Source organism: Bufo gargarizans, chromosome 1, assembly GCF_014858855.1.
Source record: "Bufo gargarizans isolate SCDJY-AF-19 chromosome 1, ASM1485885v1, whole genome shotgun sequence".
NCBI lineage: Eukaryota > Metazoa > Chordata > Amphibia > Anura > Bufonidae > Bufo > Bufo gargarizans.
In genome coordinates, this window is record NC_058080.1 from 367,369,934 (window position 1) to 367,385,612 (window position 15,679).

At 41.1% G+C, this 15,679-nt stretch overlaps 1 protein-coding gene across 2 annotated transcripts in view; it reads left to right on the plus strand.

The window, feature by feature from the left end:
• The window catches only part of PLPPR3 (phospholipid phosphatase related 3), a 64,352-nt gene extending 62,050 nt beyond the window's left edge, over nucleotides 1-2,302 (plus strand). For both annotated transcript variants that reach the window (XM_044269571.1, XM_044269578.1), the window contains exons 7-8: nucleotides 394-570; nucleotides 1,065-2,302. In XM_044269571.1, the coding sequence (XP_044125506.1) occupies nucleotides 394-570; nucleotides 1,065-2,174 (1,287 nt within the window). In that variant the 3' untranslated portion in view covers nucleotides 2,175-2,302. The remainder of the gene's footprint in view (nucleotides 1-393; nucleotides 571-1,064) is intronic.
• The last annotated feature ends 13,377 nt before the right edge of the window (nucleotides 2,303-15,679 follow it).

A 15,679-nucleotide genomic window follows, 5' to 3' on the forward strand; every position in this document is an offset into this window, starting at 1 on the left:
GCAAAAAAAAGGATGCCATACGGAACGTGATCCGCAAAACACATACAGTCGTGTGCATGTAGCCTAAGGGTGATATCTGTGGTAAATCCACTGCATTCAAGGACCTATATGATCTTTCATGTTGTTTTTTTAGTCAAGACAATATGCAACTAAGCTACATTAATCATTAGCAACTACAAAAATTAGGAATATGGACATGAAAACTAATATTTATTACTTATAATGTAGTGATATAATGTACTTATAATGTAGATACTAAGGCCCTTTTACATGGGCAGAAGATCGGGCCAATTATCAGGAACAAATGTCTTACGAAAGCTCTTTCATGATAATTTCCTGTGTAAATGTGCTGCTGATCTCCAAACATGCAAAATGGTATAATGTATCTTGCAGGCTTATCATGCTGTGGGTAATTTCCGGGCATCCTCAGAGGACACTTCACCAAAAGCCAGTAAGGATCTTCTCCATGCTTTAACTCATCGAGGACATGAGTCTGTGTACCACCAAAATAAATCTTCAAGCACTGATGAACTTACTCCTCTTCCTAGAACCCAGGCTACCCAGCGTCAGGTTAGTGATACGCAGTTCACAGTTCTTGGGGTTCTCACACATTTTAATGCTCTAAAAAATAAGTGTGGGGTTCATAGTTTGCAACAAATTGACAGAAAGATTCATCTTTAATTTCAAATTTGGCTCAAATTCCCCATTTAAAGGGTTTATTTTTGCTTTACAGATATTTATGTCATATCAACAGGATGCCATAAATATTTGATAAATGAGGTGGATGACACTAGCTACATCTAATCTCATAGACTTTAATGGAGAAAGCTGCAGCTACTGCAAAATTTTCTCTGAGGCTGTATGTGGCAACCTCAAAGTGTAGAACATGTGTCAGGAGACCTCCGGTCTCCTAAAAGTTGGGGGTCATACAGACATTAATAGCATAATCTGTGAATATTCCATAAATATGTGATTAAGCTGCACATACATTGACTGCTGTAATAAGGTTTTAATCTTGACAAATATTTGTAGGTATTAACACCTTTTTCTTATGTCTTCGGAAGGTTCAACGTGAGAAAAATTCTCTGGGCAGCCTTAAACGTGCCAGTGTTGATGTTGATTTACTAGCCCCCAGAAGTCCAATGGGAAAAGAAAATATGGTAACTTTTAGTAACACTCTACCACGAGTTAGCACACCATCTATGGAGGACACTGCTCGCCGCCACATGACTATACATGTGCCTGCTGAAGGTACACGTCCACCAAGAGGCCCAGGAGCTGAATGGAAGCCAAAGCCTTTGGAAGGGCGTAGCCTTACACTTGGAGAGGAAGTGGCATTAGCGCAAGCTCATCGGCGGGCAGCATCTGAAACTTCAGGTATTATTCTTGATGAGCCAGATCCTGACAGAGCACCACCATCACTTTATCCTACAGTGCAGGCTAGAGCTGCAGGGCCACGTGTCCTTATCCAACCGAGGCCAGCAGCTCCACCACTTCTTCACATTCCTGAAGAAAACCAAACTGGTTCACCCAAGGGCAGTTCTGCTATTAGAGCTAAGTGGATGATGATGGCAGAGAAAGGAGGAGTACCTCGAGCTTCTACAAATGCTCCAAGACTTATGCAGGTGATTGCAATGTCAAAACAACAACAACAGCAGGTATCATCATTGGTGTCTAGCACACCTAAACATTCAGAAACCTCTTCATCTTCTACAACAAGTAGTTCTGATTCATCACAATACCGTTCACCCTCAGAGAGGGATAGTTCAAGTATTGTCACAATTGATGCCCACGCACCTCACCACCCAGTAGTTCATCTCTCGTCAGGCAATGGTCCATGGGAGTGGAAAGCTGCACAGAAGCCTGGTGAGATCCAAGAAACAGGTACCTATGATATGAGTAAGGATTATCGTGGCTACAGGACACCAAAAGGTGCAGGTGTGTCTCCAGGATCCTCAATTAGTGACCTAGAACCTGACTCTGAACCACGTTGCGGTCCAACTGTAAATGTTGCTGGAGGCGTGCCAACTCCCTTAATAGCTGAGACTATTGGCATTCCTTCAAGCAGAGAAGCTAGTCTAAGAAGGAAACCCCAAGTAGCAGAAAGGGAGGGAAGTGAAGAAGCAGAGGAACCTTTTTATAAGAAGCTTCAGAACCAGAGGTTCAAGGAATGATTACATCACAAGGGTCTTAATGAACAAAGGTGTAAATATATTGGCATGTTATATTGACACAGAGGTGACAACAAGGAAAATTGCAGCATAGCACTGCCCAATAAGCATGAAAAATACTTCAGTACAGACATCTTGAAAAATCACAGCAAACATTTTTTATATTGTAAGAGATTTCATATACAAATAATCATCTGACAGTGATGTATTTGGTTGCCTTTCATTTGTACAGAACACTAAACTGATTGGATTCTGTTGGGTGTTTTTTATTTAGCAGGATATTAAGAGCAATGTGTAAATTAATCTAGAAGCACTCACAGAAACACTCTCTCACTGTTTTCGTACTCTGACATTACTGACTCTAGCACCTCGGGAAACACTTTTTTCCTCTGCTAGAAACTCCTCAGGAAGTGAGAACGCAATGGAAAATTTCATGGTCTGTTGTTTGTGTTTCAAAATGTACTTTCATACGTGAGTGATGGGCATTTTCCTCCAAAACAGCAGTCAACAAAGGAAATATTTTGCAAGAAAGATTTCAGCATATAGAAAACTAATGCTGAGCAATGGTGTGACAGTTATCTGTATAATGTGTGGAAACTATCCTATAAGACATACGTCCCATTACTATAAAATTCCATTAATACAGCACATAAATCCATGAATGCAGGTTCACCTGATGCTTGCTGAACAAGTTGCCTTGTGGCAGTTACTAGTCACAATACAAATATGTAAATTATCCATGAACATATCAAAAATGATGAGAAGATCACACAGAAGGCATGTATCTAGTGGGGAGACCACTGGAAAGTGATTAATATGAGGAAATGATAATATCATATATGGCATTTATACAAACAAGTCCTCCTCCAGTTTGGAGGTACACTGACTTATATTTTAGGGATTTGCATTCGTTCCACGTGCTGTAGGAGTAGAGCAACCACAGGGTAACGAAATAAATTCCACACACTTGCACATGGAGTTGGTAGGCATCTAACAAGACTGCTCTGTACAGAATTCTATCACAAAACAATCTGTACTGGAGGTATACTAAACATGTTTGTAACATACTTTATTAGGGAAAGGTGTTTCTTTGTATTAGAAAACAGGGTGTAAAGATTCCTCTTAGTAAAGCTCTAAATGAGCATCGCCAAAGATAATTTGTCTTTAGTCTTCAGTTCTACTGAGCGCTGAAGACACCTGTGTGTAACAAGTCAGGTAGGCAGAGTGATGGGCAGTGATAGGGCAAAATAAATTGTCAGGGACTGGGGTAGTAACAAGAGGCAATGTTACACACAAGCATATTTAGGGCTCAGTAGAATTGAATACTGAAGACAGACTCTCCTTCAGCTTCTTTCACACTAGCGTTAGGTTTAACCGGCAGGGGAACAAGCCTAACGCCAGTGTGAAAGAAGCCTTAACAATGCTGTTAGAGCTTTTCTAAGAACACTCTTTACTCCCCTTTTTTTTAGTACAAAGAAACACCTTTCCCTAAGGCTACATGCACATGAACGTTGTTTGTTTCCGTGCCCGTTCATTTTTTTTTTTTTTGCGGATAAGATGCGGACCCATTCATTTTAATGGGTCCTCAAAAAATGCATACAGCACACTGTGTGCTGTCCGCATCAGTATGTCCGTTCCGTAGCCCCGCAAAAAAAATAGAACATGTCCTATTTTTATCCGTTTTAGGCATTGTTACAATGGATCCGCAAAAAAAAAATGGATGTCATACGGATGTCATCCTTTTTTTGCGGATCCACAATTTGCGGACTGCAAAACACATACGGTCGTGTGCATGTAGCCTAATAAAGTATATTATAAAAATGTTTAACATCCTTGTCCCTGCACTATATTAAAAATAAACTGAAACAACTGAAATTGATAGTTTACACATAATATAAAAAGCCATACATACCACTTCAATATAGCACACATTTCTACAGGTGAACTAACCCAATTTAGCAGGGCTTTTAGTATATCTTTGGTGTTACATGTGTTAGTGTTTTTATCAGGTGTTATTATGATCGGCTAGCTCACTTATCATTCCATTTAATAACTGTACAAGCACTTAAATAAAAAAATAAAAAAACATTTATGGAAGATGTTGTAAGCATTGACCTGCAGTATGATTTTATTATACTGTAGAACCTCCTGACCTTGAACACTATGGGGGAGAGTTATCGAAACAGTTGTAAAGTAGAACTGACTTAGTTGCCCATAGCAACCAATCAGTTTTCACCGTTCATTTTTCACAGCTCCTTTGGAAGATGAAAGGTGGAATCTGATTGGTTGCTATGGTCAACTAAGCCAGTTTTATTTTAGACCAGTTTGGTGAATCTCCCCCTATATGTATGACACAAGGGTAACTCCATAAGCTGTTGCTAAGGTTTCATGGTCCCTCAGATGGTAGCAGTCCTTTTATGTGTCCAACATCACCCAGAACTATTTGTTGTGGGGACATCCTTTAATTCTATGCTATGCAAGTGTTTATCTAAAATTAGGATTTTGTGTAAAATGCAAACAAGTTTAAAGTGTTTTAGACTTTTGTTGCTGAAGTCAATAATATGGTAAGACCAGTGTTTGCAAATACTTAAAGCTGAATTGGGTATCGAGTTGTTGGACTTCATGCATATCTCTACTATACAGGTAATGGACATGTATAAAAATTGTTGTTTTTTTGACCTTCTGTTGTGCTGGTCTCTTATGTATTTTTAGTTTGTGATGCACCTAATGTGTAAAGTTGGTGCTCAACTTTACCTTCAAAACTTTCTCTAAAAAAGCTCACTAAGGGCCTCTACAGATGTGTGTTTTTTTTTATTCACTAAAAAGACCACCATAGAAACCACTTGCAGTTTTTGCTCTGTACATTTTTTATGGCTTTTATGGCTTCTTTTAGTAGCTTTTTCTAAACAACTGTGTGAACCATGTTTTTTTACTGGCACTTTTCCCTTTACAGACGTAGATGTCAAAACACCTAAAAACTTACAACACACTGGGGGTAATTATCATCCCTCTACACAAATTTTCTGGCATAAAAAAGTTGCAATTTCTTACTTCTTAAATCTAGAAAAAAGTCGCATTTGTACACAGCCCTCAACATTTTCCGAAAAAGGAGCATGGCAGGGCAGAGTATTAACCTGTGATGGCCTGTTATGGCTAGCCTCTGGCACTCCAGCTGTGGTAAAGTTACGATTCCCAAGATCTACACTTGCTTTGCTGTTCTCAGAACTTCATGGAAATTAATGGAGCATGCTGGAGGTTAGCCATCACTAGGCTAGGCCATCAACCTTGGCACATTTATATTCTTTTGGACCAGTTTTGTGGCTTAAATGAAGACTGAAATGTACAGCAGCTATGAGCTGGTATAGATTTCAGTTTAGGCACATGGACTGCTGGAGAATGTGTTAAATTTTTGACGAGGCATGAAGATCACCCTCCAGTGGTGCAGGGGAAATTAAAGACCACCATTTTTTAAGACAGTCATTGATAAATTCCCCCCAGAGTCACATAAATTGCCACCTAATTAACCAAAACACCAGTAGCAAAAAACAGTCAGGCCCATCATTACATATTTCCCATAGACTTTCAGCTGATAGCTGGAGCTAGTGTTTTTACAGGGCTTGTTCACAACGGACAAGAATAGGACATGATCTATAATTTTTTGCGGGGCCACGGAACGGAGCAACAGATGTGGACAGCACACGGAGTGCTATCCGCATCTTTTGTGGCCCCATTGAATGGGTCCGTACCCAAGCCGTAAAAAATGCGGCTCGGATTCGGAAACAAACCACGGTTGTGTGAATGAACACAAAAATGCACCAATAACCACAGGTACAAAAAATGCCACTAAAAATTGTAAAGTGCAGAAAAACACAATTAATAAGCTAAGTGTGAACCCACCCTAAGGCTGCTGCCATACTATGTCTTTGGCCGCTTTCAGACGAGCGAGTTGCCTACTGCGGACTCGCAGAGTAAGTATCAGACAGCTCCCATCCTGACCTTGCAGCACTGCCGGGGTCACATAGCATTATATTGATTTATTATGCTATGTAACCCTTAGAGTTCTGGAATGTATTGGATAACACTGACAGCATTATGTCATTGTTATCCAATATATTCCAGAACTGTATCGGTTACATAGCATCATAAATTAATATAATGCTATGTGACCCATCAGTACTGGGAGGTCAGGGCGGGAGCTGTCTGATACTCACTCTGCAAGTCCGCAGTATGCAACTCGCTCATCTGAAAGCGGCCTCTGTATTGTTTTTTTTGGCTTGTAAAAACTTCATGAAATTCTGGCGTTTTTACAAGCATTTTTTGAGGCTGCATTTTTTAGTCACACACAACAATAGAAATTACTTTGGGAAAATATCTGAAAACAAAATGCCACACCCACAGCATGATATAAAAAAATTACAAAAAACAGGTATTTCATATTGGCTAGGAGGTAACTATTGGGTGGTGAGTTTTTTGCAAAAAACAAAGTGCAATTTTTTTTTAAAGGCAGAGGGTGAAATTTATTATGTTTTTTTAATATTCCCTGGGCTGCTTGACGATGACTCTAATTTATGAAGTGGAGCAGGCCTTGTCATAAATTAGGGGCATCCTTCAGCAGTTCGTGCACCTAAATTGATATCAGCCAGAAAACTGCTGTAAATTAAGATAATTATGCCGGGCCACCTTTTCGAAAAGTGATAAGGGCGGAGTAGAAACAAAACTTGTGACAACATTTGAGGCCTTTAAAAAGTCACAAAAACAGGATGTGTGACTTTTTTATGAAAGAAAAGTGGTGTGGGAAAAATGAAATATTCCACCTAAAGTATGAAACCAACCACGGTAAAGTTGAGCATGGTACCTCAACAATGGTTTGACAATCAACCATTGAAACTGTTCGAGACAAGCGCACAAAAAGAACACCAACATGCAAAAAAGACATCAGTGACAAGTATTTTCTCTAGCTTTGTTGCTCAGAATACCAAATGTAGTGGAAATGTCACTATAGTGCTATATTATTTGTGCTAAAGTATCCACAACCCCTAAAATTCTGAAGATGTAAAATAGTGTAGATATTGAGTATTTACTTGCAGCAGTTTTGTTAAGGAGTTGTTTCATTAGAGACAACCCTGTGCCTCCTCTCCCAGGGCAATCACCTTATGACGCCTGGTCCCGCTCCAGACACCCTATGGCGCATGGCTGAATTTGCTGGGGAGGCCACTGCCAGCATGGCATTTCTCCTGCAGGGGCCACTGCGAGGAAATACAGTCAGGTCCATAAATATTGGGACATCGACACAATTCTAAAATTCTTTGCTCTATACACCACCATAATGGATTTGAAATGAAACTAACAAGATGTGCTATAACTGCAGACTGTCAGCTTTAATTTGAGGGTATTTACATCCAAATCGGGTGACCGGTGTAGGAATTACAACAGCTTGCATATGTGCCTCCCACTTGTTAAGGAAACAAAAGTAATGGGACAATTGGCTTCTCAGCTGTTCCATGGCCAGGTGTGTGTTATTCCCTCATTATCCCAATTACAATGGGCAGATAAAAGGTCCAGAGTTCATTTCAAGTGTGCTATTTGCATTTGGAATCTGTTGCTGTCAACTCTCAAGATGAGATCCAAAGAGCTGTCACTATCAGTGAAGCAAGCCATTATTAGGCTGAAAAAAACAAAACAAACCCATCAGATAGATAGCAAAAACATTAGGCGTGGCTAAAACAACTGTTTGGAACATTCTTATAAAGAAAGAACGCATCGGTGAGCTCAGCAACACCAAAAGACCCGGAAGACCACGGAAAACAACTGTGGTGGATGACTGAAGAATTCTTTCCCTGGTGAAGAAAACACCCTTCACAACAGTTGGCCAGATCAAGAACACTCTCCAGGAGGTAGGTGTATGTGTGTTAAAGTCAACAATCAAGAGAAGACTCCACCAGAGTGAATACAGAGGGTTCACCACAAGATGTAAACCATTGGTGAGCCTCAAAAACAGGAAGGCCAGATTACAGTTTGCCAAATGACATCTAAAAAAGCATTCACAGTTCTGGAACAACATCCTATGGACAGATGAGACCAAGATCAACTTGTACCAGAGTGATGGGAAGAGAAGAGTATGGAGAAGGAAAGGAACTGCTCATGATCCTAAGTATACCAGCTCATCAGTGAATCATGGTGGTGGTATTGTCATGGCGTGGGCATGTATGGCTGCCAATGGAACTGGTTCTCTTGTATTTATTGATGATGTGACTGCTGACAAAAGCAGCAGGATGAATTCTAAAGTGTTTCAGGCAATATTATCTGCTCATATTCAGCCAAATGCTTCAGAACTTATTGGACGACTCTTCACGGTGAAGATAGACAATGACCCAAAGCATACTGCAAAAGCAACCAAAGAGTTTTTTAAGGGAAAGAAGTGGAATGTTATGCAAAGGCCAAGTCAATCACCTGACCTGAATTCGATTGAGCATGCATTTCACTTGCTGAAGACAAAACTGAAGGGAAAATGCCCTAAGAACAAGCAAGAACTGAAGACAGTTGCAGTAGTGGCCTGGCAGAGCATCACCAGGGATAAAACCCAGCGTCTGGTGTTATTAATAGTATTAAAAAGTGAAAGTTTGATTTATGATTATTATTCTGTCCCTATTACTTTTTGTCCCCTTAACAAGTGGGAGGTACATATGCAAACTGTTGTAATTCCTACACCGTTCACCTGATTTGGATGTAAATACCCTCAAATTAAAGCTGACAGTCTGCAGTTAAAGCACATCTCGTTTGTTTCATTTCAAATCCATTGTGGTGGTGTATAGAACCAAAAATGTTAGAATTGTGTCGATGTCCGAATATTTATGGACCTGACTGTATACTATCTCCAGCAGGGCAACCCCCTCTATGATATCCACATACCCTAATGCATTAAAGGAGATAGGAATCCAGGCGTAGTAGGGCCCACCAGCATTCAGCTCCCTCTAACAATTGTTGTATTATACAAAAAAGTTTTTAACCTGCAATTGTGTTTTTCTTTTAAGATCAAATACACACAATTCTTTCCATAAGCAGTTGTACGAAGTGTACACTGCCATCTAGTGTTTGACAGCATTTAGCATGTTGACCCGTACAGACCATTTTTGTCTCTTTTATTGATATCATATTGCAAAAATCATACACAATCATTATTGTGCCCCACCTTTGGGTACTTCCACACATGGTGGATTGTCCTATAAAAAAAATCACCGCAGGTCAATTTCCTTGTAAAACAATTCTGCAGCATGTGGATAAGATTTGGTGATGTAAATGTATGTAGACTTTGCTTATGTAAATCCACATGCAAAATTTGAAGCTTTTTTTGTCCTGCGTAGACCTGGCCATACTGTAATCTATGGTGTATGAAAAAAATAATAAAAAAAATCGATGTAAAATACAGTTTTTGACCACAAAAATAAATAAATTGTGAACCCAGCCTTATAGATATAACAGAACTGAGCTGATAAAGAGATTATGATTAGGGTACTGCCTGACAGTGCAGCTGCCCTCATGCAGCCACTTGTCCACCTGTGGCAGTTAACGACCACACGATATTGCGGTAAAATCGTGCAGTCATTTGCTGCTATGGATGCCTGTGGCTTGGCCACATGCGGCCAGATGCACCGTCAGGCCATACCCTAGTGTCCACTATTGATTGATATTTAATGCCCTCATCCTTTTTAAAAACAAGGTTATTACTACCAAACATGTCCACAAACATGGCTATTCAGTGGCCAAATAATAGCACCATGCAGTGCTTAAATAATACCCGAAAATAGGAATTAGTAATACGCAGCATTTAAAGGGAACCTGTCACCAGGATTTTGTGTATACAGCTAAAGACATGGGCTTCTAGATAGCCACTAGCACATCTGCAATACCCAGTCCCCATAGCTCTGTGTGCTTTTATTGTGTAAAAAAAAACGATTTGATACATATGCAAATTAACCTGAGATGAGTCCTGTATGTGAGACGAGTCAGGGACAGGACTCATCTCAGGTTAATTTGCATATGTATCAAATAGTTTTTTTTACAAAATAAAAGCACACAGAGCTATGGGGACTGGGTATTGCGGATGTGCTAGTGGTCATCTAGCAGCCCATGTCCTCAGCTCTATACCCAAAATCCCGGTGACAGGTTCCCTTTAATACTGCCAAATAGTTCTCACTTAACATTGCAGTTCCGTGCCCAAAATAATCCACCATATAGCGCTAAATAATACTGAGTGGATTTAGGGTTCCACTCTATTGTCAGGGAGGTGTACATAAGTGCTCTACCCTACTACTGAAGATGGCTATCCAGGCTTTGGGTCCCTATGCATTATTATTATTATTTATTATGAAAGCGCCATTCATTCCATAGCGCTGTACATACATAATACAGACAATTGCACTAATCATAAACAAAATGAGTTACAAACTGGTACAGAAGGAGAGAGGGCCCTGCCCGTGAGGGCTTACAATCTACATGGTATGGGAGAAGGACACAGTAGGTGCGGTGAAGTTGGTCATGGCGGTATGGAGGCAGCAGGGTCACTGGTTGTAGGCTTGTCTGAAGAGGTGGGTTTTCAGGTTTCTTTTGAAGGATTCCACTGTAGGTGAGAGTCTGATATGTTGGGGTAGCGAGTTCCAGAGTATGGGGGATGCACGGGAGAAATCTTGGAGGCAATTGTGGGAAGAAGCAATAAGAGGAGAGGAGAGAAGGAGGTCTTGTGAGGATCGGAGAGTGAGTGTGGGGATGTATCGGGAAAGTAGCTCGGAGATGTAGGGAGGGGCAGGTTATGGACGGCCTTGTATGTATTTGTAAGTACTTTGAAGTGAATTCATTGGGCAATGGGGAGCCAGTGAAGGGATTGGCAAAGGGGAGAGGCAGAGGAGTAATAGGGTGAGAGGTGGATGCATATGCTCAGTATGCCACCCCCTAAAGTCAGACCTGCCACTGGTGGATGCAACTGAGTACCTAGATTTTGTTAAAGGAATTATTCAAGATAATTAACAATCTTAACCAAACCCTGCAATAAATTAAAATAAAAAATCATTTATACTCACCTGTTCCTCCAGCGCTGTTCTCTGCAGAGCTTAACCAGTCCTCTTACCATTGCCGGATTACAAACTGCAGTTGTGACCACTGCTGCCAATCACCCTTACCAATCAGTACACCTGCATGTCACAGTATTGATGATGTGTGTAGAATGTCACTGCTGCAGACAATCACTGTCCCCAGCATTAGACTGCTGAGGACAGTGATTAGCTACAGCAGTAAAGCAATGGCCGGACTGAGGGGGGGCGGAACCCCCTTTAGGGGAGGCCCCCATGACGGGGGTTTGGTTTAGTGAGCTGGGGGGGGGGAATGGTCGGGCTAGGGGTGAGGGAGGGGGCTATGGCAGGGAGAAAGGGTTGGATAGGTTAGGTGGAGTGAGGGGTGGAGTTAAGGGGTTAAATAGGCAGGGAAGAGGAAGGCAGGGGGCCATTTTGGGTAAAGAGGAAAAGCTCCCACCCACCCTTCCCCTTTTTTGGCCAGTTTGGAGTTGAGGGGATCGGGGTTGTGGTGTTGGGTTTTTGTGGGCAGTTGGTTTTTTGTCACGGCAGCTTGTGGCGGTGGGGGGGGGGTCCTTGGAGTTGGGCACGGTGGAATCTGAGGACAATTGGGGGGGCCCCACGTGGGGGCTAGACTCCCAGGTGGACCGAGCGGTTATGGTGAATCAAGGGGGGGGGGGGGTCATTCGGTGGTGCCTTTGAGCTGGGCGGTACGGCTGGAGGCAAAAATGGCTCACCCCGGTTCGACAGCTCGAGGTTTTTGGGGCTTCAAGGACCTTCCCCCATTGGGGTTTACTGTATTTATGTTATGGTATGTTTGTAATTGTTATTTAATAAACGGCTGCTGTGGCCATTACATTTCCAGTTGGTGGTCCGAGTTTTATTGGGATTGGGCTCTGTGGCGGGGAGGTGTAATGGTGGTTAGAGGTGTAAAAGAAGGGTATGAAAGTAAACGGCAGAGGCAAACGTAGATAACCAATACCCTCGTCATGCAGCCATATACCAGCACGTCTGCTACAGTTTGTAGACAAGTAGTGGCAAACCAGCACCGCAGAGAACGGCACTGGAGAAGAGGATAAGTATAAGATGATTTTTTTTATTTTAAGCTATTGCTGGGCTTGTCTGAAATCAATTATCTCAGACAACCTTTGTAACTAAGCTTGAAGGGAAACAAAGGACAGTGCTCCATGTGGCAGATTACGGTCTGATAATTTATACTGACAAAATACTCACTCTCAATAGCTTAATATGTAAGATATTACTAGAAGTACTTTCTTTTCTGTTGGAACCTCTATTATTGATTATAAATTACAACCTCTACCACGCATTATTAATTCTACTAAAATATGCTTATTTGTAATTTGTTTAATTTATAATAAATATACAGGTGTCTGGCCTTCCTTTCTTCTTTTTATTTTTTGGGTTACCTTTAGAAATAGCTAATATTCAAATGGGACCTGTAACATTGTACATGCAGTCCTATTTGTAGCATGTTATACAGCAGAAGTAGCTGATCAGGTTGATATATCATTTTGTGGCAAAAGAGTCAGCATAACTTGTTATTTATTTCTTTAAAATTTCCTTCTGGACTTAGGAGTCAAGGGCCTGAGATCCATCCAGTGGTTCTAGCACTTTGCTAATCATTATCAGCAATTTATACCACATTTTCCCACATTCACTAAGGTTTCTTTTGATCTCTGCCCTCACCAGGTAGAGTGAAAATGCCAGTGGGCACCTGAGGCTGAAGCTTCATTCCAGTCTCTCAAACAAGCCTCCTCTTGAATAGGCTTTCTTCAAGTTTCTTGAGGTGGAACCTCCTCCATAGGTGCTGGAGTGCGACTGACCCAGAAGAGTTGCTGCGAGAAGACTGTTACCTGTGGGTTTTTCTCCAAGTCCTTCATGTCAGCGGAGCTAAATTATTCCATCCAAGTCCAGAAGCTGTCCACCACAAAGTTGACCTTGGAGAAGTGGAGACACCTTATTGAGAGTGCTACTCACCCTTTGGTTACTTACACCAATCACAAGAATCTGACGTATCAGCCAGACTTTAAAGCAACTCAATCCTCATTAAGCCAGGTGGTCTGTTTTTTGCCACTTCAACTTTGTTCTACTGAGAAGTACATTAAGGCAGATCCCCTCATGGTCCTTTGACCCAACAGACTAGATAGTGGAGACTCAACACATCATTGATCCACCCCGAATAATGCCTGTAGCTCCTGTCTTACTTAAGAACAGATCCTTGCTAAAATGGCTGGGCATACAGGCCTCCACAAGGCAGTAAACTTTATACCACAACACTATTGGTGGCCTACACTTGAGCACAAATCAAGTCCTCTTGGCAGAAGCCAGCTGGCCTGCTCCTCCCTTTGCCTATGCTCCATGGAAACATATTGCAGTGGATGTTATTACAGAAAAATAAATTAAAAACTGTTTTTATAAATAAATAAAAAGTAAAAAAAAAAACGGCAGAGGATCTCAATACAGGAGAAAAATTCATTGTCAATAGGGACAAAACTTAACAGAACGTTTGCCTGCGTTCCTATACCGGACAGAAAACTGCTGCAAGCAGCGGTTTTCTGTCCAGCATGGGATGCGGAGCAAAACGGACCTGGCAAGACACACAATGTAAGTCAATAGTGCCAGATCCATTTTCTCGGACACAATAGAAAACTTACAATGGTATTAATGCCGGATCCGTCATTGCTATTTTAAAGATAAAACAACCGGATCCGTTCATAACAGATGCAGATGGTTGTATTATCTAGACGGAAGCATTTTTGCTGATCCCTAATGGATCAGGCAAAAACGCAAGTGTACGGAATCGTTTTTGCTGATCCCTAATGGATCAGGCAAAAACGCAAGTGTGAAAGTAGCCTAAGCAGATGCTAGATACATGATGTGAACACATACATTGTGTATCAGTTTACTTTAATTATCCACATCTCTGCCAGTCATTAAGTGGTAAGCTTTCAAGATCACACAGGTGTAGAACACGTTTTAGGCCCAAATTGGCTGGGGTGTTAAAGGATTAAACTGGGAATAACTATTACTTTTGTGAGAAGGGTATCGTTTGGGAAATCTGTTTTGTCTATGTTACCCATAGCTAACAATGACAGATTGTAAAAAAACGTACTGGGACCTGCTTATACTGGAGTGAGTGAGGTTGGCAATGACGCTCACTCCACCCGGGCTTCGGTCCTGAGCTTCCATAGCCCACAGCTGTGGGTCACATGGGTTATTAGGGCCTAATTTAAAGCTCAGTGTACAGGTGAAACTTGAAAAATTTAATATCGTGCAAAAGTCAATTTATTTCAGTAATGCAAATTAAAAGGAATTGCATTAATCCAGTTTAAAATAAGAATTTTGTGAAAAGGTTCAATATTCTAGGCTCAAAGTGTCACACTCTAGTCAGCTAATTATTCCATACCCCCTGAGCAAAGGGAACCTCAAAATTGTGACTTTGGGGTTTCATAAGTTGTAAACCATAATCATCCAAATTATAACAAATAAAGGCTTGAAATATCTCGCTTTGCATGTAATGAGTCTATCTCATATGTTAGTTTCACCTTTTAAGTTGGATTACTGAAATAAATGAACTTTGCACAATATTCTAATTTTTCGAGTTTCACCTGTAGAGCTGAGCAGTGTGGCCATACCTGGAGAAGCTGACTGCTGAACTACAGAAGGTATTGCATGTGCCACCCAATACTTGCCATTTGTACCTGTGGGCTGGGTAGCCGGCCCATGTATAGTCAGGGACTGTCTTGTTGTATTAGGTTCTTGCTCAGCCGAGCAGGGTTTGTTTGTTTAAGCCTATTTGTTAAGGCTATGCTTATGTTTAAATATATAAGTGTGAAATAAAAACACTTAAATCGGACTTCATCCTGTCTGTGTCCCTTCTTCCTGCACAGCTACCAAGTATCTACCAGAGCTAACCCCCCCTCCCCCACACACACACTTTATATAGACAAACTGTAATATTAGAGAATAATGAATTAGCGAAGCTGTGTACAATTGCCTGCATTCCTTCTATGTGCAGATATTGAAGAGAGGAGGGTGAGCAGAATGTCAGTAACCCAGACTTTGTCAGAAATACCATCCCTAATAGCATATCCTATTCTTACCAAATGGGCCTCATGAAGACTACTCATTAACGTGATTAATGCTTTGCACTCCGCTGCTTTTATTATTTTCTGCATGTCTCCTTGGCAACATCCAGAATTGCCCTTTCATTTTATCCTCCACTCTTCCTCATTGTTATGGGGAAGGGAGACAATTTGTGTAATGAAGAGCCATATATTTATACAGGATGTGACAGATACATTCATGTGTGCAGTGGTCAGAAATAAGTGATATAAGGGCGCATTTGGCATCTAATACCCCAGCAGTTAGCCAAATATAGAAGTATAAAAGCAGTATAATTAAGTATACAAGCATAAGGAAACA